This window comes from Anopheles merus, chromosome 3L (genome assembly GCF_017562075.2).
Source record: "Anopheles merus strain MAF chromosome 3L, AmerM5.1, whole genome shotgun sequence".
NCBI lineage: Eukaryota > Metazoa > Arthropoda > Insecta > Diptera > Culicidae > Anopheles > Anopheles merus.
In genome coordinates, this window is record NC_054085.1 from 36,306,588 (window position 1) to 36,331,165 (window position 24,578).

General features: G+C 44.9%; 2 protein-coding genes across 8 annotated transcripts in view; both read right to left on the bottom strand.

The window, feature by feature from the left end:
• LOC121599325 (diacylglycerol lipase-beta-like) overlaps positions 1 to 17,093 on the bottom strand; it is a 29,263-nt gene extending 12,170 nt beyond the window's left edge. Inside the window, exons 1-3 of one of the 5 annotated variants that reach the window (XM_041927051.1) lie at positions 16,950 to 17,093; positions 15,033 to 16,038; positions 8,845 to 9,051 (exon numbers count right to left, since the gene is read on the bottom strand). The gene's annotated coding sequence lies outside the window, so the exon portion shown is untranslated. Of the gene's footprint in view, positions 1 to 8,844; positions 9,052 to 14,208; positions 14,304 to 15,032; positions 16,039 to 16,135; positions 16,153 to 16,949 lie in introns of those variants that run through there. The other 4 variants (XM_041927052.1, XM_041927053.1, XM_041927054.1 and 1 more) reach the window with 4 other exon arrangements.
• Positions 17,094 to 21,595: 4,502 nt separating this feature from the next.
• LOC121600186 lies at positions 21,596 to 24,274 on the bottom strand. 3 transcript variants are annotated; one of them, XM_041928584.1, is made up of 3 exons: positions 24,084 to 24,274; positions 22,984 to 23,969; positions 22,846 to 22,919 (listed from the first exon to the last, which is right to left on the bottom strand). In XM_041928584.1, exons 2-3 carry the CDS (start codon positions 23,906 to 23,908, stop codon positions 22,873 to 22,875), a joined length of 972 nt encoding a protein of 323 aa, XP_041784518.1. In that variant the 5' UTR covers positions 23,909 to 23,969; positions 24,084 to 24,274; the 3' UTR covers positions 22,846 to 22,872. The 3 variants fall into 3 exon arrangements, with proteins under 3 accessions (XP_041784516.1, XP_041784517.1, XP_041784518.1); XM_041928582.1 differs by having other exon boundaries at positions 21,596 to 23,969; XM_041928583.1 differs by lacking the exon at positions 24,084 to 24,274 and having other exon boundaries at positions 21,596 to 22,919; positions 22,984 to 23,071.
• Positions 24,275 to 24,578: the final 304 nt, after the last annotated feature.

Here is a 24,578-nt window from a genome sequence, read left to right on the forward strand (position 1 = left end):
CCTCAACAAAACACAGCGCAAAACGTCTGGCGTCTCATTAGGCGGACGCGAAATATGAGAAGCCATCTTTCGTTGTTGTTTTTTTGTTTTGCCAGCCACGCGCGGTAAATGCGTTTGATAGACGCCGCGCACTCGCGTGGAAGTTAAGCTCGTTTTGTTGATAGAAATATTAGAAATTAGACGTAGGGCAGAGAACGAGGTAGCCAAGCAAGCTATAAATAATTACCTAAGAGGATTTACTTTGCAAAAAGATACAATTAGGGGTCTTATGGGGTGGGTAAGGTAAATTGCAGCTCAATTCCTTTGACTAATATGCTGCAATATGTCAAGAAGATTGGAATATTCTGCATGAAGTAATACATTTTCCTTCTTTTCAATTTTGTCATTTTAAGTGATTCATTTTGTCATTTTACCACCGAGATGTAGATTAACAATGTCAGAATAGAATGTTACATCGAAGGTAAGATGGTCTGGGATACCATAAAATCTCTTTCACAACGTTCCACCTTTTTCCCTTACTAGCTTCCCTTTTCTCAATCCCTTTTAAGAGGCGAAAGAGACTCATGAGGTCCAAAACCTGTATAATTCTATAACAACAACAACATTTTGTTATTTAAATTGAAAAAATTGTTTCATAAGCCACGGTGAACACTTTTAATGCACTATCGAACTGATTGCACCGCGAGTGGCTAGTTGGTGCAATGGATAGGCACGCCGATATCTCAAACACCGGATTGGAGATCGAATCTCATCCAAACCCTGGTACAAAAGAGCATTTTTCAGTTTTTGGCATAGAAACCTGATGACCCTGAGGGAACTGAACGTGTCTATATAATCCGCCACATTTAATCTCATAGTCTTCCAGCCAAAGCAAAGTGCCTTTTTAGTGCGTGTTGTCAATCAGAAAAGCGTCTTTTCTCTCAACTAACTAGTACTTAGATGACGAAACAGTCATTTTTTCCTAAATATTAGAAGAAAAAGCTTTTAACGGTATAGGAAAGGGTGTTCGGACGTCGGTGTTCTCTCAAGGGAGGCGTCAGTTGATTACACCACCGACACAGGTGCAATACCACTTTCTGTGACGTACTTGGGGACAAACGAAAAAACCCTCACACACACACACACGATCCTGTTTCCTAGGATCCGTTCCACTCAGCGCGTATGATTAAGTTCACCTGATGCATGCATATTCAACACCCGCTCCCGGAAGCGCTCGGGTTGTGTTGGATGGGGAAAAGAGGCTTAGCGGCATCTCCTCCCACCGAGTGTGGTCCAACCGTGGTCGGAGAAGATAGAAGACAGCAACCAAGTTTCGCAACCTCCGCCACGTGGAATTGGTTTGAATGGAAATTTTCTTGCCCCTTCAATGGGTGAGTGTGTTTGTGTGTGTGTGATAGGCGATCGATTTCAGAGCGTGTGATGGAAAATTGTTCCATGAAAGCGGTAGGGTAAGCCGGTGGTGTAGGTGTGTACTTGGAGAATAAATATAAATGAAAATAAATCACTCCGATCGGCATGTCGGGTGTAAAAAAAACACTCAGCGAGCAATAAATACTTGCGACGTGTTCAATGCGTTGTTGTGGTGGAGAAGCAGAAGGGGTGTACCCGCACGTGTGGTGGACAATTCTGAATGGTAATGAGATGTGCAGCAGCCTCCTCCCTTTTGTCGACGGGTTTGCTTCACGGAATGGAATCGAACGCATAAGTCAGGATTAAAAGTTTCTGCTGGAACTTTCCCATTCAATCATCATCGCGCCTAGTTCACAAGCTTCACACGAGTAAAGCACGCCCTCAAAATCACGCTCAGCCAACGCTTACCGTTAATTAAATTTGCATTATTTATTTTATTTTTCCATTCCTGTAGCAAAAAAAAATCCCCTCTATAAAGAAACATCAATCGAAGGAATAAATTTAATATCGGCAAAACAAGACGACACAATAAAAGACTTCCCTTTTAGCATTCTTCCCAACAGCGAAGCAAGACAACGAAGCAAGATCCTAACATCAAACAGATGCCCTCCCAATAAAAGAAAGCAGGAAGAAGAAAGCACCAGAAAGCAAAGGACACCGAAATGCGAAACTCGTACACCCGCAGTCGTCGAGAAACTAATCAAATAAGCTCGATCTGCCAGAGCATCAGCAGCTGCTCCGCGAACTATGCCAACCATCCATCGGGCACACGATCTTGGAACGAAACAAACGAAATGAAACACACACAAAACGTAGGCATCATCCTCCCTCCCTCTCTGTCCCGAATAACATTTGCGCTATTGCGAACTTTGCGCCCACGGACACGGAGCATCCCACAGCAACACTACCGCCGGCCTGTGCGAAAACAACAAAATTTGCCAGCCAAGAGAGTTTGACGTCAATCGACTACTCCACGACTCCGCGGCGTTCGAGGGAGTCTCGCGGGCGTTGCCATCGCCGGAAGTTTATGTGTCTGTGTATTTTGCTGTTGGACAGCATCTCGCTCCCCCCAAAAAACCTTGGCCAAACACACCAAAACACTCGTGCGAGGGTTTCTTCCCTAAAAAGCACCTATCTTGGGTTGGGAGATGACGCGCAACCACCAAAAACCGGTAAGTCATCGTGCATTAGTTCCAGCAGGGCGTCGGAAAGCTGCAATTTTGCTGCCGTTGTTGCTTGTTGGTATAGTAGGGAGCTGCTGTGTGTAGTTTCCCCTTGAAATGTTCGGTGAGTAATGCGTTCAAATGGCCACAAAGGTACATCAGACCATCCGAAGGTACGCCGTTTGCACACGAACCCCCACTCGTCCGGTCAGACGTCGTTGTTGCAAAAGACACGCACAGCCACACAAGCGCACGGACGGCAAACAAGTTGCGAGAGTGCTCATTGGGTCAGGGTACTCCACTGCACAAGATTTGCACCGTATGGCCGTTTCGGCCGTACTTAGGAAGGGAAACCTACTTTTTCCTCCACCTCAGGTGGAGGTTCTTCTAGGTCGTTGATGACGGCGTGCGTTAGCTCCATTGCAGCGCCATAGCCCCCGGGGCTCAACCATAACCTACCTGACGACGCCGTACGTTTCGTGGACGGTTGACAAATCTGGGCGACAATTCTAGAGCACCCACTGGTCCCAGCTTTTAGGTTAGGTTGTTTGCTTTGAGGTTACCACCGTGCGCCATCTGGAGCTTCCCTACCATGCCGCGTTCGTGTGGTTTTTGCCACCCAATACAATCGAATTGCCTCTTGAGATGAGAAATAAAATCCCAACTGCTCCGGGGTAGGCAAGGTCAGCAAGGTGGTTATAGGCTACGGGAGGACATAAACGAACATAATCAGGTGGCGCACTTCTGAGGAGAAGCACACGTCAACAACAGCACCATGCGACCATGCATTCCACACCGTACCGTGCAACTTGAAACGTCGTGTTGATGATGCTGATGCTTCAGTAACAAGCATGAGCCATCCTCAAACCCTTTTTCTTTTCGAGGTAACACACGTTTGAACGAATCTGAACATCCCTGCCTTTCTAAACGCTAAACCTCTACAACACGCAATTCCAACCAAACCGGTGGTGGCTGGCTGACATCACGTTTCATTGGCGTTAGTGTTCTTTCAGTGCTGGTGAGAATCGTGATGCTTTGCATTCCACATTTGATCTCGTTATAACCACAATTAGTTGACGGAGTCAGGCAGTTTAATGAGACAATTTTAGCGAAATAAAGCCTAAGAACGGTGCTAGTATTGGTTGAACTACGTAGAGCATTAGAGCAGACATTCAGACATAAAAAAGCCTCAAACGTCGCTGAAATTTCAACACCTATGATGGAACCGTGAGTCAATGAATTATGTGATCATCACAAGCAAAACTAATAATTGCCAACATACTTCTTCGCCTTTATCAGTTAAGACGTTAGAACTTTAGAAACCCAACCGGATCTAACATCAGAATCAGCATCTCTAAACAAAATTGGCTAATTCTGGTATTGATCTGGGATATTCAACCCGAAAGTAGGATCTAGTTAAGCTCTTGGAGACTTGTGCTCTTTAATATTCTTGTGATTTTGCCCAACAAAGCGTAGCTCGTGTCTATTTTAAGGTGCTCTCCAGTAGGCAGTTCGTGTATAATCTAACAACACCTTGCAACCTGCGCCATAAATTCCATTTCTAATAATCATTTCAGAAGAAATCTTTCGGCATTCAGAATTTCAAATATTTACATGCACATTAAAAAAAACCCGTAAGCAGATATACTTACTCAAGAACATGTAAATCCACGACAAATAAGCGAACAATTAATACTTAATTTCTTAACCAAACATTTCTGATTTCCGACACAAAATTTGCGTTTCAAAAGCCCGAAAAATGCCACTAAATCGTCTGAGATGATTCACTATTTTCCACCCAACTGTACAAAAACCACTCCTTGTGCGCGCCACTATTTGCGTACCGTGGTACTCTGTGAGCACCAATGTTGTATTTGCCGAAAAGATTTGTACACTGTGTTGCCACTGGCGACGCACCAATAAAGAACTTTTGCAAACTTTTTCTACCGGCTTGTGTTCGTCACACTGAGGAGTGTTTTTCATTCAACAACAGAAAAAAAGCACAAAAAATAAATAGAGAAACGAACGAATGAGAAAAAGGCGATAAAAATCTGCCCGACCGAAAACGGCAGAAAGCGAACCGACCGAAGGGCACGGGTCGGTGAGCATGGTAAGTACAGCAGAGTGGGCAGCAACAGCAGCCGCATTCATATTTGCTTGAGTAACAGCGTTTACAAAAATTTCAACACCCTTTCGGGGGCCACCACATCCCCCCCGAACACACCCCGCTACTGCCCCTCATTTCCCGGCCGATTGAACACTTTGGTCAAGGTCAAAATCGTACTGACGCCGAGCGTATTTTCAGGCCATGGCGCGTACCCCCGCGTTTAGGGATTTAGTCGGACTGATTTTGGTTGTTTTACACATTTTGCCCTTAGTTGATTTTGTTTCAAACACTTTTCCGATGCGGTAGTGTGCGGCTAGCGGCGATGCGGCCAAAGCGGTTCAATTTCAATCAGGCCTGCTGCTACGATGACGATGCGAACCCCCCGTCGCCGTACCATCATAGCTGTCAAATGTCATTATTTAACAGCGGCATGGTAGTAGGCAACGAACCGGCGTTGCCATGCCTAATGCTACGCGAAATTGCTCCGTCACGCAACCGCCGTCCGCGTATATTCTCGCCGGTTAGCGCGAAACCATGGTGTGGCGGGAGAAATAATAGTGCAAATTACCCCCATCCAAACCCGGAAAAGAGAAGTGAAGTGCCTGAGGCGTCCAAGAACGATACATCCGGAGATTAAAAAAAAGCTTATCACCACAATGCGAACAGTTGCGCAAAACGAGACGAGGCCAAGTTACGAAGTTCTACTTTCCCAAACACATTGAACACGCGCTCTTCTCCAATCAATCAGGCCCACATCGCGGCACATTTGAAACCAAAGTCCAAACAACAGAATTCCCATGCACCCCTTGCCGGGGGTAGCCATACCACACTCCCGATCACGTGACAGCGTAACAAAATAACTGACCTGTCGCACGTCCGGACTAAGAATAACGGCTCTGTCGAGAGGACGAGGATGGCGGCCACAGCAAACGGAAAGCACGGAACGCATCATCGACATGCACAGGGCATCGATGCGAACTGTCTCGTCCACGACGACGGTGGTCGGTGGTCTTCGCCGCCTGTACGCACACGCAACGGGGTTGAATTTTACAGTGCCGGGCGGCTATAATTGCTGCGTGATGTGAATTTAATGAGCGCTCAATGGCTCATTTCGGGAGAAGGATGTGTCTCGCACGCCCAGAAGCAGGAAGAGTTCAAAGAGCTGGTCTGATGGGTTCGTTATTTGAAATTCTACTTGCCAGTGAACGGGTAGAATTTTATAAATTGAGGCACCAGCTTTGCATTAAAATTAGCAACAGAAAATGGCAAGGAGAGCTGCCCACGTTCCTCAAGAACAACGAGCAATAAGCTGTTTGATTTTGATTTCGTTAGACTCATCCATATTCATATTTTCTGAGAATACACTCAAGAGACGTTCAAGTCAAACTTCCACAATATATTAGGCTTCATCAAATCCATAACAAAGCACCAAAACTAATACCGCGTACGTGAGCTTTTCGTCTGTGACGCACTGTAGTAGCTATCGACAAAGAGCTCGAACACGGAAGCACCGCCGGCCCGGTTACTTTCGCACGTCACGCAATCGACACAAACTGGGCAACTTATCAATATAACAATGGCACTGCCGATAACACTCCGATGGACTAACGGATAACACAAACCCCCCAAGGGATCTTGTGTCTGTGTGTGTGTGTTGCGAATTCAGCCCGCATAGAATCCGCAGGGCCCGGTCCATCACACTCCAGATAAGAGAGGCTACCCACCCTTGGGGCCTAAAATACATTAGCCGTACCTTGTTTGGAATGCCGCCTGAAGACTACCGAAAAAAAAGGAACAAAAATCAAGGTTCAATCAAGGCGGATCCAGGCTAATGGAATGAAATCAACAAAGCTCGCCCCTCGCCTACTGCGTTGGCTCTCAGCCTCAGTGGATAAGACAACTTTCCAAAGGAAAGCAGCAATCTTCAACTTATTCTCCAGCGTGCTTCGCTCAATCTACGGGCTCTGGCTGCCGTAATGGCGTAATGAAATCAATTGACATGGGAAATTTGCAGCCTCGACGGAACTCCCCTCAGAACTCTACCCCTTCGCTGGTCACATTCTCGCAAACAAAACACTGTACAATGATAATTTATTGCTCAACATGCAGCATGTCGTTGCGGTTGAACGGGGCGCATCTTGATCGTTTGTCTCGCCGTTTTAATAAAGCAATTGAGCGGACATGGGGAACGTGTGTGTTCTAGCAGTACACGGCAGGCACGAACCGATGACGTTTGATGGCGATTGGTTTGCATACAATTTTCGGATTTTTTTTTCTTCTTACAACGCTGTCCGGTGTAAATGTAACCCCCTCTCTTACTAAATTTATGTGCATCGGCAATTGATAATGGATGTTATTACATCGCTTGCAAGCGTTTACAAAGTAGAATAGGAAGATTGCTGACATTGATTGTGTTTGGTTGATGGAAGCGCCATCGAGAGGGAAATAAATTTAAAGACTAAATTACATCTATATTACAGCAACACTATACCTTGTTTCTTATCTCTTTTTTATGATCATTATGACATAGTGCAAAGGTTTATCTGCTCTGGAACACGTTGGACAGGATAATGAAATATACAGCATACTACAATAGGGGACTATCGATTGATAAGCAGAATAATGCCTGAGCTAATAAAACTTATTTGCGGTAGGTCAGGTGTCAATTCACATTTACTCTATGCCCATTCTTGGTATACAATATTCAGATATCACTAAAAATATACTCTTAAACTAAAATTGCTGCAAACTTCTACGAACTAGAAGCTACGGCATGTACACTATCAACATTGTCATTTGCTTGAATTTCTTCCGAACGGACGTAAATTCGTATGGAATATTTAATGCTTTTCTACTAGGAATATATCAAACAACACCAAAACCCCATTTCGAAGCATTTAAACCTGGAAATGCAGTTATAAATACAATTCAAGCAAATGTGTTCAATGCGAAACAGCGCATACAGATTGATTTGAAGCACAACTATTCGGGGATAATCGCATAGTGTAGTTGTCAGCACGCACGAGTTTATCCTGCCAGTGCCACAAGCGGTCGTGCGTTCAATACTCGCATACAAAACAGAGCCCAACTGTAGAACATTTTTCTAGTCAAAAAAGCGTACTTTATCATACAAAAAATGGTTATAGACGAACAAAATCCCCATACACACACCACACGTGGTTAAACTCTCGCCGGGTGGGGCCAGTGTTGAGAACGCTTGTTTTCTAAGGGTCATAACGCAAGCGTTTGCGCTAGCACACACTACACTGGCCAATGGGGATACCATACCCGACCAAGCTCGCCACCATAGACACACACAGAGAACGGTCAAAGGTGGTGCCGCCGCACGACACCCCCTCCCCCCCCCCCGCGCTCTTTATCCTTGTGTCGTGCGCACAAATTAAAGCCAATCGATCGAAGGATAGCAAAAATCGCGCCGCAAAATTCCCAGCAAGCGAGGAGGAGTAAAGGTGGTCCCCCTCTTTCCGTTCGCAATGCAAATCAACCAGTAGTTACAAGGCGTTAGGGGATGTGGATGGAGGAGAGTACACAGTAGTGTGACGTGCTGTGTCTTTTAATGCCCCTATACTGGTCCATGGGTCTTGATTAAGCTGTGACCCTTAAATGATACGTTGCTGCCGATACCACCAACCCCAGCACCCTTTTGGTCAATTTGCCTAATTATAGCGCAATGTGTTTCCTTCTCTATGTTTCTCGATCGTTTATAGATTGAACGGAAAAATAATGCGCCGTCCTTACTAACAAATGGTTTATGGGCCCAGGTTTTGGTGCGGTGTAAAAGCACTTACTTTCTTCACCTGCATGTAGCCATGCGGCACGATCTATCCGCGTTAGTGCGTGCTCATAAACTGTTGTTCTAAGTAAAGTATCCCACGGTGGGTGGGCGGTAGCTAATAGCCCCGCCGTCGGTGCGGAAATAGCTAATAACCGGTGAACTCGTGACTTGTATCGCATCAAAATAATAAGTTACGGCCACGCTGCGAGATACACTGCTGCGGGTTAAAGATAGAGCGGACTGCACCGATTGAGCCGATACAATCGCTTCCTCTGTTTAAGGTGTGCACTTCCTGCAGTGAATGGTTCGAGACGCATCGTTTCGAGGAAAGATTACGCTCGGCAAAATCGTGGCCAAATCACACTTACCCTGACTGGTTGCTTACTGGTACCGATTACCAGACCGATGGTCAAATGAATGTCACTGATGCAGAGCACCGATCCTGTCGCGTAATAGTGCTGCAGCTGCTCGAACGCATCGCACACATGGCTTCAGCCCGCGCGTCGCCTTCACCTTCACTCTGCGCTGGACGCTGATCGTAGTCCGTTCTGGTTAGCGTTGAGCATAGAAAGAGCCTTAGGGAAAAAAACAGGGATAAATTGGGGGGTAAATACGATATTACTTTTTTGGAATTTATTTAATTACTTATTCATATTGAAACGATTAAAACAATCAATCAATCAGTATGCAACGTTTAGATAAACAGTCTTGTAGCCACAGCACAACTAGGTGTACAGTCCCTTTCACACGCAAACGTCGTTTTTCGAGCCTGCTGAACCTACCCCAACACCGTTCCACGGCACAACGCCTTACGCACGGGGGCGGTTGGAAATTCGATCAATATCGACAGCATTCCATTCCGTGTCTCGTCCCACCGAAGCAAAAATGCACCATCACCACCACCACCACTCCCACCCAATACATGCAAAAAAATGCGAACGATGGGAGTGGGTTTGCCAGTGACTGGTCTTAAAAAAAAGGAAATGCACCGGAGGTAGCAAGAAAAAGAAAACTACAGCCGTGCAGAAATAAAAGCAAGTAGAAAGGGAAAATAAACCTCCGATTAAACCCCAAGAGAGAAAGAGGAGGGCGGGTGGAGACACAGGCCACACTGTTGGTGGCCGCGAACATTCACCATGTGTTCGGTTTTCCTTTCCATTGGCGATTTCGTTTTCCACCGCACTGAGATCGATTCAGGTTTTTATTCAGGCTTCGTTTCGTTTCGAAGTGTGTGTTTGGATTGGGAGGGTAGGGATGGAGTTGGGGGCGGGGATGTTTGATTTTCAAGTTTTCGCTTTTCGCACACCGTACCGTGTTTATGTAAGTGTGAACGCGCACACACTTCCCAAATGGGTTTGGTTTGCAATTTATGAGCGATTTTTTCCGTCTTTCGGCGTGATTTTGACAAAAATGTTTGATTTTAAGTCAGTAAATAATAAAAAAAAAACAGTGATATGCACATATATTAACGACTTTAGGAGGACCAGAATAAATTTGAAATATTTTACTCCAATTATTCCATGAGAGGTTTAACAAGGTTTTGCAGGAAAGAATTGCGAGAAAGTACACGAATTCATTAATTATTTAAAATTAATTTTAAAATTTCAACCCAAAAAAAACCCCCCGTTTCCATGGCTTAGTGGTCTTCACAGGTTTTTTAAAAATCTCTTTTATTTTTTGGTAAATATAACATTTGTTTTAGACATTTTTTTGGGTAATCAAAATAATTGATCACAAATAAATGAGTAAATATATAAAATATAAATAGTATATTGCATACTTTCAGGCGCATTACTACGAGCGCTACTCTTCACTTACAACCCAGTATAATGTAAAGGGCATTGAAAAAAGGTCTCCATGTTTTCCACCACCAAAGACGATTCGTACCTTGCAGTGACACCGAACCAACCCCCCAAATAGGGACACGCTCATGCGACAAACACTCATGCGAGGGAAGGAACCCGACCGCAACCAGCGTTAGCACGGCTCCCCAGCCACAGGACCTTGACGGTCGTCCACATACAAACAACTAAACAAGAGCCAGAGCCCCTACCGAATTGGCCCGTCGTGCATGTGCACTGTACTGCACCCGCTGTGTCCCGCGATGCACCTCGCAAAGTATTACCGCGAGCGCGAAGTTAAATCCGACACGCGCAAGCCACAAGCCACAAGCATGCCGATTGTGCAATGTGTGTGCTTTAGGTACCGGTTTTATTTTGCTGCCAACCTTAGTTCCGCTTACCAACCATTTCCGAGCGCTGGCAGTGTCGTGTAGGGATCGGCGCTGGCAGTTGGATGGAAATTCGCTACGAAAAGACGCTCAAGTTTCAATCAAATTTCAAACCAACGTAAATGGCAAATGCATGTCGTGATTTCTGTCCAAAAAGCAGCATAATAAACATACGGATAGCGCATAATTCGTGTACGTGCCAGCACTTGTTTGCTAAGCTGTCCCCTTTACTGCCACAACAGAAGCTCCTTAACGAACCACACTCAAGAGCACTACCCAAATGCACAGACACGCGGAGACTAATCCCTACCACCGCGCTCGCTTCCGTTTTGCCAGTCAAGTTCTTCATGTCCCTTCCATACCACTGGCATCTCGCTGGCTTCTTCCTCTCCGTTCTGCGACTAGCTGTGTCGCTGAAATTCCACCGCATTTCGACACAACCACCACTCGCTGGCTGTGTGTCTTTGTGCACCTTGCGCAATGACAAATGCTTCTCGACTACGGACCACGGAAAAACAAGTTTGTTGTCGTGGCAGCGGCCGCACGACGGGGCACACGGCGAGAACGCGTACCCTGAGGAAATTTAGCCATTTATGCGATGCAGCTCTTCAGCTCGGCTCTTCTGCCCTTCCATTCGCGCTAGAAGAGAATTTTATGCACTCTTGCCGGAGCGCCACCGCAACTGCATTTAAGCAGCCAGCCAGCCAGCCAAGGGCCAAGATAATGGGAATAACAAATTGCCTCCGGTACAGGATTTGACAATACGGAATGGAAGTAAGCGGCCATTATGCATAACGAGCGTCGGAAAGATTCTATCTTTAATGTTTGTCGCAACCGTACCTTGTTTTGTAGGGTTGAGGATTTGCATTTTTTGTGCGATCCGTGGGCAGATAGGATTTACAGTTTGCAGAACATAATGGACATGAGTTATGAATGAAGAAACATTTTAAGGACGCATTCGGGATGGTTAGATGTTACATAGAGCCTTCAAACGAGTAGTAGTTCGAAGCTTCACAAAACACAACAGACATTTTAATTGGGAAAGATTAAATTGTTTGTTTGTAATCCCGCGTAATGGCAATTGACCAAGTCTAAATCACTCTATTACACAAACAGGGTTGCTTAAATGTAATGGACCTTGGTAGCTCTCATTAAAAAGCTCAGAAAGCTAACATAAAGCTTTTATACTTAAAACAATAAGCAATGCCCTTTGTATAGGCTTTTCATAAAACATGGCCTTCATCGTATTAAAGAACACATTTAATCATTTAATCCGGCTGTCTTTAATGCTACGGCAACATAGCCGAAGTAAACAACGTTTAGAAGACGTAAATATGCTTTTAAAGACGTATCCAGTAGCTTCCCCCCTATAATCTCTTCTCGCTCAAACGTAAACCATGGGTTACACGATGAATGATCATCACCAACTGAAAGATTAATAGCTATTTCAAAGCAGTTCGTTTGTGTCTTGAAATCGAACGGCAAGATAACAGCCATTGAACCCGCCGAAAAATGGTGTATAAAATTAGCAACACGATCCTCGATCATTCATACAATTACTGGCGTTACTAACCCGTTACCTTATCTTTGCATCTTCGTTATCATCCACACAGGAGCACCAGGGCAGGGGCAGGAAATGAGAATTGGCAAGATAGGCCCGTACACATAAATCGTTCAATCGGGTTAACACGCCACAAGTGTTGTAAAATTGAGTGATTCTTCTATTTTTGAGGCAAGGCGTACGCTCTATCTTCAAACAGGCAAGCAGTAGGTGCAGGATGATAAGATTTAGCCCCTTTATCAGGTGGTCAATTTTTGCCTCCCCCTAAAGCAGATCGGGCGGATGAGCGGGTCCAAAGGGTGACTTCAATATGGCAGAGAAATAGAAGTCATCGAGCCGCAGTTTGCGTCATAATTGATTGCTATTTTTCTTTAAACAGAATCTAATCCAACTACGGCAACACATTCTAGCTTAAAACACAATTTGATTTGCCTTTCCGTGGTGCAGTCTCATAGTGCCGTGACAATGTCCCTGACCTAACACACCGCAGGTTGTGAATTCAAATCCAAATCGGATCGTGCTTTATTTCACATGGAAAACAACTATTCTATTTCATCTAGATATATATATTGCTAGACATCCATCGACTACCTTAAACACGCTCTCACTTCTACCATAAAACTTGAGGACAGTAAAAATACGGAAGCATGTGAACAGCAAAAGCGCGCGCCTAAAGATCCGATCACAAATTAGTTGGGTAAATACACGCCCGACAAAATCGTGTCTCTTTAGCCTCCTATAGCCCCCATCCCCGAAACACTGATTTTATTTGTCCAACACGCAAACCACCAACCATGTGTGTTTGTTGGCTAAGCACAAAACCACACTCCATGATCAATGATTACCGATGATCACACTCAGTGTTGTGTATCCGCGTCGCTGGTTTCTAGTGGCGTCCAGATTTTGGCTCGTCGTTTATCGTAATTGTTCAACTACCACCAGCATCACCCATCGTGTCGATGCGTTGAATCGCTGTGGATGGTAGTAGTGGTGACAACCAGCCTCTACACTTCCCATCTCGGCGGACCGATTCATCATCACCGAAGATGATGTAATCTCGCACTTTCAACCCAATCGTGTCGCGTACGCGTCTGCAATGACTGGGCGCAAAAATGCTTTATAGACGCTCCATCCGACGACGATCAAAAGTGTCTCAAAAATCTCAGACACCCTTTTCACTCACACTGTATCAGTGCAATCAATTTACCTTCGCTATTGGCACGATCGACACGACCATTACAGGGTGCACCAAAACCCCTTCACAAATACATCGGCAAATCCACATCAAAATTGTCCAGGTCCGGGTTCGGAGGGAAAGGTTCACATTTAATCCCATCGCAGCCAGAACCGGAACTAAGTTAGTAGTAGATTGAATATCACTCAGCGATTACAGCAGAATATTCTACGCCTCGGTTAGTGGGAGAGAGAGAGAGAGAGAAAATCCGGAAGCAAGACAGCTCCAGTCTCATAAACAATAATTAACCGTGCGCAAGTGGATGTGTCATTATGGCCGGCGTGGACGCCAGTCGTACGTCATGCCAGGTCAAAGGTTCGGCTTTAAGTGGCTGCCCATGTACATGCGTATGAGTGTGTGTTTCTATATGGGAATCCCAATCGATTAGAGGCAGTCGGTGCTAATCAAATCGGTCTAGCAATTTCGACTCATTAAAACAGTGCGCTGCACACAAAGCGCACCACATTGAGCGATGATAAGGGGAATTTGTTTCGATTCGTCCAAAATCAATGCCAGCAGTAACCATAGCAAGTATGAAATGGAAGTAGTAGTTACTATCCATTTGTTTTGAGTTCATTATTGAGTGGAACTGATGTAAATATCTAGGCTTGGGAAACTATCTTGCCTTTTGAGTAATAAAAAAAGCTATTAAAACTACTCCATAATGTCATATCTCATCTCAATATGAACAGGGTAGATCAACTCACAACCAAACAGACTGTGCCTTTTTGCAGCTCAGTATTCACTGCACTCTTACTCGACCATTAACTCGGTTCCCCTGTCGGCGGCCAGTTTCCTTTCCGTACGGTGCGTGCGTGCATGCGTGGTGCTTTATGAGGCCTTTTGCTGGCTTCTGACCGCAACGAGCTAGAAAAGGTAACACCGAGAAGGAAAGAAATGAGACAGAAAAGCGAGGCTTAAGCGAGCAAAACAAGTTATGCTTCGGTGCATCATCATGCTGCTGGAGCAGGGCGAAGCAAGGAAGGTGGGTGGACAGCATAAAAGCTTATACAACTACAACTTGCAGCGGGGTCGCCCGGCTCACCGCACAACACCAAGAAGGAAGTGGGTACCGCTGCAATGCTGAGGCTGAAACCCCCGCGGACATGGCGCGAGACGGCTCAGTATCGCAGTTTTTCCAGTACATATCCATGACACTTGATAAGTCTCTAGCACTGAATCGGACAAACAAGCGAACAAACTGCACAGCAAACAAGCACTCATCAAAGGTTTAAAATTTTGATTATTTTTTGTAAAATAACTTCTTTCAAGTTTAGACTCTCCAGCAGGTTTTGCGTACAGCACTGTAGAATTAAACAGCAGAAGCAATCAATGTGCTATTTGAGTGGCTGTGCAGTGTGTTTGTGATGGTATTACATTTGGTAATGTAAGCCCTGGTGCTTTGGTGCGGCAGCCCTGTTATCACTCTCGACAAAAGCAAGATCATGCCAAAATTGCTGTTTTTATGTAATATACACTATTTGCCCGCTTTTTTTTCTAACACTTTTATCACATTTTGTAGCTCACTTACCTGTTAAATTACTTTGTTCTCTCGCTCTCCCGCTCTCTTTCTCTAAGCCACTGTTGCTATTTTTTTCCTTCCCTGTTTTGCTCCGTTTTCTCTGTTACTTCTCTCTCCCTCCCCCTCTCTCTTTCTCTTTCTCGCTCTGTATATTTTGTTGTTGCTTCTTTCGCTCGCTTTATACCACCCGTTGGCGGCCCTTACTGTACGTTGCAATCTAACACTTCGCCTTTGCCATCACTTGCTTTCACTTTGCGGCAAACGATCTTGTGCCGCCCCGTAAGCACCGCACCACGTTTCTTGCTCGCCTCTGTTTTATTGCTACAACTATTGCTTCTTATTTTTTGCACCACCACACACACTTTCCCGCTGCCCTCACATCATTTTCATTCGCTTTTCACACTTTTTTTTTTGCTTGCTTCACACACAACGAACGGACGGACGAACGCACGAAAGCACACCACCACATCACACCACCATCAATTTTCAACCGATCGGGCACAGAGATCGAAGTTGGCTTTGGAACATACACACACACACACACACGCGCGCGCGCAGAGCACTTATTTTTCTCTCCCTTTCCTCCGATGTGCCGCTTGGACCACTTGGACCCACCGTACCACAACTGCACCAGATTCCCGGTCCCGGCTATGTAGCGCACTACGCTCTCCTAAGCAGCATCTAATACGCACCGCGCGTCGTTTACTTCTGCGCCCGGTGCTGTTGCGCTGCTGTTGCCGAAGCCCTACGGCAGCAGCAGCAGCAGCAGCAGTAGCTAATCTCCCCTCCACTTCTTTCTCTCTCACTCTCTCATGCGCGCACACACACATAAAAACTACACAATTGCCTCCCACCACCACTACTGGCCACAGTGTGGTGTGGTTCGATTTTTCCTCCAGCGGGCGACCATGCACACTGTGTTCGAAGCGTTACGAAGCGTTACATGGCGTTATGGTTGCTTGCGATTAGGCACCTGTTGGGCACGGGACAGCCTCGCCAGCATCAGCAACAAAAACTAGATCAACCGAATGCGAATGGGAGGGAGAGAAAGAGAAATAAATAATATGAAACCAAAACATGAGGTTAAATTGAATTTTGTCACTTCGAAATACATTCTGTGAGGAAATGTTTAGAAACTGTTATCGGCAAACCCAAAATCGACCCCCAAGACAACGGTTCGTTTGGAAGCTTCGCGGTGACTGCGGTCAAGTAAGTTCACCATGGAACTCGTTTACCTTCCACTCTCGCGGATTCGCAAACTATTCGCAACGTTTTCGTTCGTCTCACACCAAACACGCACACACACACAAGCGAGCGCGCAGCATCTTGAAAGCCGGTTTTTGGGGGGGCCGCTGCATGTGGGTTCGTGTTGCAAAATGTTTGTGTATGATCGTGTGAGTGTGTGAGGGGTGTTTGTTATTTGGTTTTATGTTTCCATCTCCCGTACTTCAGGAAGTGAGTTTCAGGGAGCCAGCGAAATCCAAGGAAAACTACCCTTCCACAGCATAATTGTTGTATTGCGTTTGTGTATTGCATGTTTAACATTTTTGTCATATAATTGTATGGGCAGATAATGGAACATTTTACAACAAATCGTTATTTGTACTTCTTATTCATAACATCTGCGCAAATGTGGTATATAAACAATGCAACTCACTCACATACACACACACACTGGCGAGGTAACATTGCACCCAAGAAATTTGGAGTTCGTCAGCTGATCCTTTCCACTCTCTCTCTCACACACACGTACATTACGACCGCATGCTGACCACACACGTTTGACTTTCTTTATTTCATCTCTTAGCCATGGCCACAACAAGATGGTGAATTTTAGACCAAATGACGCCGTTGTATTATTCAACTACGTATTCTTTTTATGCTAAACACAACACAGTACACATTTACCAAAAGGCTCATACTCACAATAGTTAGGACGAGGCAGAGAAACAGCTTGTTAGTTGATGTTGATGTTCATTTGCTTACAGTTTGTTACCTGCAGCTTCCCGGCTAGTTCGCGCCGTGTTGCACTTGATCTCCGGTGTGCGTCCGACTGGCACGGAAATTCAAAACAAAATGAAAACACGCACAACCGGTACATACGATAGACGAGAGAGAGAGAGAGAGAACGCGAGCGTGAGTGACGAGTGAGAGAGACATTTGAAATTGAGAGCGAGAGTGTAAGAGCGAGAGCGGAAACGGTTAAGCAGCCTCTACACTTCAGAGAATCGAGGCGAGAACTGCTGGAAGTGCCTAAACAGGATTAAATTTGAAATTGTCGTACTCATCACCCACTTGCTATCGCATTATTTGTGATATTCGTAAATAAGAAGTGTTTACACCGTCTCTTGGAATCTTTTGCGTTTTGTGTAAAAGCAGCATAATATTGCAGCCGGAGAGATTATTGGAAGAGAGCGGGAAGCGTTTTGATGAAGGAGCTTTTACACACATTCCTCAAAGCAACTGAGTTCGGGGCTAAGAATATAATGGATTGAGCATTTCCTAGAGTTATTTAAATCGGTCCATTTTCTACTTACCTACCAAAGGTTTGTAAAGTGTTTGTGAAAGCTACAACATTCATAGTTACAGGATTTGATTTCATTTGATATTTATCAACGGGCCGCATGTGGCTCTTCTGAAGCGAGGTGATGTGATATGGGTGCAGGATGATGTACGTACATGGTGTAACGGTGATGCCTACCATTCAATTAATCACTAATTCTCAACTATATTATGGCTGAAAAACGCGATATTTGACATACGCGAAAATTTGAGTTACGCGAATGCCTCCTGAAAGCATCATTCGCGTAACTCGGGGAAAGACTGTACTAATAAGATCACATAACTGGCATGAAGACCTAACAGCTTTATTGATTGTGCCACCCGAAACTAGGGAAGATAGTTGCAGTAAATCAAGGAACCAAAAGAACCTATATTGACGGCGGAACTCGGGCCAGGCCACACGAAGGAAAGGCCTTCAGAGTCCTAAGCTCCAACCGCAAGAGGGTTTATGCAAGAGAGAAAAGGATGGAAAAGGAAAAGGAAATTGTGTATTAAACTTCCCGCTAGTGTTCACGGTCTGTGGGAGCCTATGCTTTGCGAAAGTAGCGCAATTGATACAATTTCTTTTCGGATGAGGCAGAGTGACCCGGGTGAGACTTAACACAAATTCTAGGAAATGCCAAGACGTTCGGAAGTAAATCAAGACGTTTTCTGTTATGGTTCTGAATAAAATCCGAACTTCATTAAACAAAATCGGTTTTATTAGTATATTAATGTTTGATGGTATTGAAATGTGTCCGAATTCCGATTCTAAGTGTACCAATTCAAAGATTTATTTTACTACCCTTCGCCTATGCGTCTTGCTTACGCTTATCGTTGAACACAAGTATCGGGCCGTTTCCAGAAATGTATGTTTATTGTAGGCCAGCGATCTTGTTCTCATACGATAAGTTACAATTTAAATCTCTCTCCAAACTCAACCGTTGTAAACGCAATATTCATTAAATTTCAAATCGTATCAAACCTACTCGTTGCTCTCGTCGCAACAACTTATCTGATCACTCTCCTCATCATTACGAGGAAGTGTAATCCGGTTTGCTATATTTCCATTTCGCTGCAGTGGCATAAACCTCACTCCACTCATCATGCTCCTCCGTGTATTCATGCAAGTACCAAAAGAACTTCGTTACCTTCATCTCGTGTTCCTCCGTCAGTACACGCGTCACCTTGTCGAACAAAGCCTGCAGCCGTTCTTCTGCTCCACCTACCACGTGACTAATCTGGCTGTTGACGATCGTACGAGCCACACTAAAGTTTTGTTTAACTATTGCCACATCCAGCACACTGTACCCTGCGATGTCTCGTGCCGTCAAATAGTCGCTCGGACCCGGTACTGTTTGTAACATGTACTTGAATATTATGTTCGGTGAATCAGTTTCAAAATGTAGCGAATGGGCATTGTTTGCTCTGGATGCGATGTAGTGGAACACCTTCCAGCCGTTTTTCGCATTTACCAGCGATACATCGACCCCTTTCTGAACGAGACAATGCAGCATAAAGAAGCAACCATGTTGGGCGATCGAGTGCAGCAAATTTCGACCCTCGCTATCCGTCTGGTACAGGTTGGTGGCGTGCTGCAAAAGATATTTAAACGTACCAATGGATTCTTTATGGCTGACACCTTTCGGCAGTAAGCGCATAATCTTCTCTATCAACTCGTTTGTCACGACCGTTTCAGTCATCTGCAGCACGTAACCAGTTTTCTCAATGGAGCCCATATCTACCGTTCGAGCTAAAAGACATTCGACGATACATTCATCCTGAAAGGGTATTCCTTCCTGATAAATTGGCAGATCATTGTGTATGTCCCTAACAGAGCCAACACAGCAACGCATTTGCTCAATCCTACGATTAAACTGTTCATCTCCTGGAGCATCTGGAAGCTTCTCGTGTAAAACAGCTGACTCATCAATGCATCGAATCTTGCGTTGCAAACACAGCTGTTTGAAAAGAACTTTAAACGTTGACATTTTATACGATCCACATACGCTGACCAAAACGCTGGAAAATCCGGCAAAATGATCCACCCACGGGAGGGGAAAGTTGTGTTGCTCGATGTAATAGAATACAAAGCGGGTATCCCTGCACAAGAACGCTTTTTGAAATAGCCCATTAATGTCTGTCGCCAACACACGGTACGGATCATCTGACTGTGCTACAAACTCCAGGAACATATCATACGCGCCGAGCTCCGTACAGTACTCTAGCACTGTCAGGGAATTAAGTTTCTCAAGGCGAGCGTTCAGGTTCAGTTGCCTGTCGCGTAAGATATGCTGCACTACGCGTGTATGGATCTGTCGCGTTAAGGCGCGCGTGGCGTCGTGTTTTTCTAGCAGATTCACGAGAGTATGGGAGCGCTTAAGTAGCAGGTCGATGTCGCTCGTCAGCAGCTGTTGCAGTAAAACATCTATGTTGACATCGGGGCCGAGTGTTAACAGTTGTTCTATATACGTCGTATTATTACAGACAAAGGCGTAGTCCAACACGCTCCACTGCAGCAGCTCATCCTTCAACGAGACGGTCTCGCGCACCAAAATGTTCCTTTTCATAAGCAATTCCACCAGCTCTTTTGAATAGTATCTTGCCAGCAGATGAAACGGCGTACGCCCTACGCTATCTCTCTTGTAGATTGCAGACGGATCCTGCGATATGATTTCTTCCACCGATGATGTTGAACGCTTTTTAATTACATTATGGAAAGGGTAGTCGCTACACTGTCTGTCGACCATTGCTTCAAAAAATGTGTGAATCTCTTGATACGAATCGTCATTCCAAAATGTTACGGAGCGGAAAAAGCTCACGCTTCCCAGGACTCGCCTGTAGTGCTGCGACAACCAGTATGCTGCAAAGAACTCCGCAAACGATCGATGAACAAACGAGGGCATGCCGTCTTGAATTCTATCAATGAGACCCCCACTGTCCTCGCCTTGTGTTATGTTATGCATGTATAGTGCTACTTTCTTGAGCTGCTGCTTGGTAAACAGCTCATTCCAGCACGACTTCGGAAACATGACGTACGCGCCTAGCAGTCCATGCTCTGCCTTTACATCCCGCGCAAGCAGCTGCTCGATCTCCTTGGCCCCAGCTGTAACGGAGGCAGAATCGGTTAGGCCTGCCTTCTCTACATTGTGTATGCGCAGCTTTAGGTCAACGTACATTTCCACCATGTCTAGCAGTGGTAGGCCTTTTTCGATGAAAATTTTACCACAAATTTGCTGCGCTTCAAAGTCCACATAGCGCTGGACTTTGGGCAAGAAGGTGACATACAGCATGTGCAACATTAGCGGCACATTTTGAATCGTGCCTACTTGGAAATTCACTGTGGCGTACAAAATTCCCACCACAGGTATAAGCTCATCGAAACGGCAATCGCTGTATGCGGCTATCTTTGAGCGAAGAAATAGATGCAGCGAATAGATTTGATCTTCCTCTGTAAACGGTTTCAACTTACAGATGTTACAGTTGCTGAAGGCATTTTTAAACGCTTCTACAAATCCGTACGGACGGCTGGATATGTACAGGTTTCGTAAACCATCTAGCTGAGCGAAACGAGCGAAACACTTCATCACCACATCCTTGTAGTAAGGGGCGATCTCATCGAACCCATCGAGGATCAGTACGAGCTGGTTTTGATTAAACTTCTCTCGAAACAACCGTAGCTCGATCAGTTGCATCGCTGTCAGATCTTTTGTCTTTGTCTCGTCGAGCACTATTCGTCCATTTGACAGGCTGATCAGTTCCGCACATCGATCGGCCTCAGCTCTGTGGACATCCGTCTCTTCGATCGTACGCCTGCAGACGCTCGGAACAAACAGCGCCAGGTGAATGAAACGATACAGAAGCCTCACGATCTGTGTGTCGTTCCAATGGTCTACTCCGCATTCTTTCAAACGTTCGAAATCTGTCGAATATTCCAATGCGATCAGCTTGATTACATACAGCGACTGATCGTACGTTGACAAGCGCCAGGCCAGCCAGGTAAAGTAGGTGGTCTTGCCCTCCCCAGCTTCGTTTAGGAAAATCCCCTAAACTTTCCCATCATTTTCGTCATCCCGGCAACCAGGAGGATCTTGTGTTTCTTCGCTCAACGCTAGAGTCTTCTTTACATCTGACATAGTGTCCTTATCATTATGAAGAACATATTTAGCCAGCTCTGCAAAAGGAACTTCTGCTTGCTGCTCAAATGGATTTGCACTATACGTTACGTTGGCATTTTGTGTGATGTTCTCTTTCTCTGGCGGAGTTCCCAATGATACGATTTGGCGGTGAATGTACCAGGGTTTAATCTGTTCATAATTGTGTTCGATCGAATCGTACCTAGCCATCTTTTCAGGCTGGTGGAAAAGCTCTAACACGTTCAATAAAAAGCTCAAATCATCTTCTTCGTTTATAATACAGGCTAGCGGGATAACTGTTTCAAAGATGACGTGATTCGCATATTGTCGGTACAACTGCTTCTTTGCTTCGCCTGTTAGATCATGTATAGTAAACCTTTCTACTTTCAGATAGTTGTAGTCGGACAGTTTCTTATTGTTCTTAGAGAGATTTTCGAGTACTATGTTTGACATTTTCGAACTGTATGATGCAACTGCTCCTAAGCTTATTTGATTATCATGTTCAAAGTTTTCAGCGATTCCCGTCTCCATTGCAATCACTACTTTCTGATGGTAACGTTCAGATAGATTCTTGATTTCGCATAAATGTTCTTGCTCAAACCTCCCTCGAATTGTTATTAGCTTTATAGTTGGATGTTCTACATCCCGCAGGTAAGACAATACGTCATGCAGCATATTCAACATTTCTTTTTTCTCAAGGTATAAAGCACTGTCAATGAACAGTGTCTCATACTGATGTAATGATAGCGTCTGCTCTACAATAAGAGAGCTCACATCCATACTCAGAGAGCACTTGAACTCATACATTCCTCCAGCATTCTTGCTAGCAATAAAACTATTCAGCTCAGAGCGCCTTAAACGATCTGGATCTATTTTTATGTGAGGATGTTCCCTAATCCAGCCGGTCAAATATTCGTTAGATCTACTTTTCACAAGCGAAATGCTCGGCTTGAGCTCTATTTCCATAAACTTCTCCCTCACAAACTTCAAGTCGACCGGGACAGTTTTCGTACTCTTCATTGCCTCAAACAGTAATACCTGCAACTTGTCCAGCACCGTTCCGTGTTCGGCATTGCACCACTCCGGCAAAAGCGTCATAGCTTGTGTACGTAGCTTTTCTTCGTTCAAGGAGTTACATACGAGCACAAATTTTTCGTAAAACCTGTGCAATTTCACATTGAACTTTGCGCTCCATTCTGAATCACCTGCGCTAAGAGCACTGGCGAAAGAATTTCTATCAACCCTGATTTTTAATTGGCGTGTTACATCCTTCTTTTGCTTACTTTTCTCTATCATCATGTCGTATTCTCTTTTGAACGCAGTCAGAAGCTTTCCGGCTGGGGTGGATGGATCTGTAGGCTCGTCATCTTCCTTGATCGTGTATGAGATTTCAGATGATTCGTCCTTTTCCTTTTCCAATGGCCTCAGACATTCGCTTATCAAGCTAGCGAAAGTGTAGAATAACGCGTCATTGAACTTGATCAGAACGTCTTTCATCATGTGCAGCGCGATAAGCTTTCCCAATTTAGCAAGACACGAGTCTCTGAGCGTATCAGCCAGATTTGGGAATGGTTCATCACAATCAAACTGATAACACGTGGCTCCTATATCGTCGCATAGCTGTAACAGAACGGCGTCCTCTTGCTGGTTTGTCGTAAAGAAGCTTTCGATGCTCTTATCAAGCGCAGCATTGGTACAGAGCACGTACCGAGCGTCCTCTGGAAGGTGTGGATCGACTTCGAGAAATGACATAAAATACATCGGAATTGAAAAAGATGCGTTGGAGTCCCACGTTTCAAATAAAACATCCTCTGTTAGTGCCGTATTCTTGCTTTGCGTTGCTTCCCGATGCTTCATTGTGGTTTTTTGAGACGGACTGTCCTCACTATCCGCAATTTGTCTATGTTTCGCCTGTATGAACAAGGTTCCGGAAGCCTGTCGGACCGACGAGCGATAATGGTACATAATGTCGTCAAACTTTCCGGCGGCAGGAACCTCCATTGCCATCGTAAAGCTAAACCCGCTGTCCTGCCGGTGCATTTGAAAGGCTCTGAGGATGATAACCATTCCAAGTCGAAGATGGTACGAGCTACCATGAAGGGTGGATCGTCCTTTGTCTGTGTTCAGGACAAACTGAACAGCAGCGAACGATGGAGTGGAACCCCCCGGTGGGAGACCACCGTCATTGTTAGTGTAAACTCGTTCCATACTTCTGACGTTACTGATGTAGAGCGTGTATAATATCACTCTTCTGTTTCAGCCTTAATTCCTAAGAGAACGTTAAAACGGTGTTAGCGTTAGTTTAACTTCTTTTCCAGCGCTCCAGTTCATGTGAAAGCTATTGTAAAATGAATGCTCTTCGGGATTGTTCAGAAAAACTTACCGAAACCAGAGTCCTGCAAACGATCGCCGTACCACAGCACATCATACACGTCTTGCAAAGCCGTTTTTAACTCCTCACACACCGCACGATTGAGGAACACTGATTGTAAGCGCACTTGTCACATATTTTATGCCCCGTGTTCCATTCACTTTATCTTGCAACTAACTTATCTGCTCTGATACGAGTGAGCTTCCAGCCTGCTACGTTTGACATAATACGTAATTTAACGTGTTGAAAGTGCGTTGAAATGCCACTAGAGGGCGTAATGGTGGATACTAGGACTATGTCTTCGCCATCTAGTGATCATCGCTACACTATCCGTACTGGGAAAAATGTAACGGCCTTTGTTTAAACTTTCGGCGAACTTACTGTTTTATTTAACTATTTTCTTTCGTCCATAGAAATAGTTTGAACTAAATAAATAGTACACTTATATAACATACAAAGTGTTTATTTTAAAATAATCATTAAAATCATAGTAAAAATTATATAACT

Bases quoted from the DNA above. Each gene is read 5' to 3' on its own strand.
- LOC121600186 (XM_041928582.1), bottom strand. From the start codon at position 23,908: ATGGAACGAGTTTACACTAACAATGACGGTGGTCTCCCACCGGGGGGT.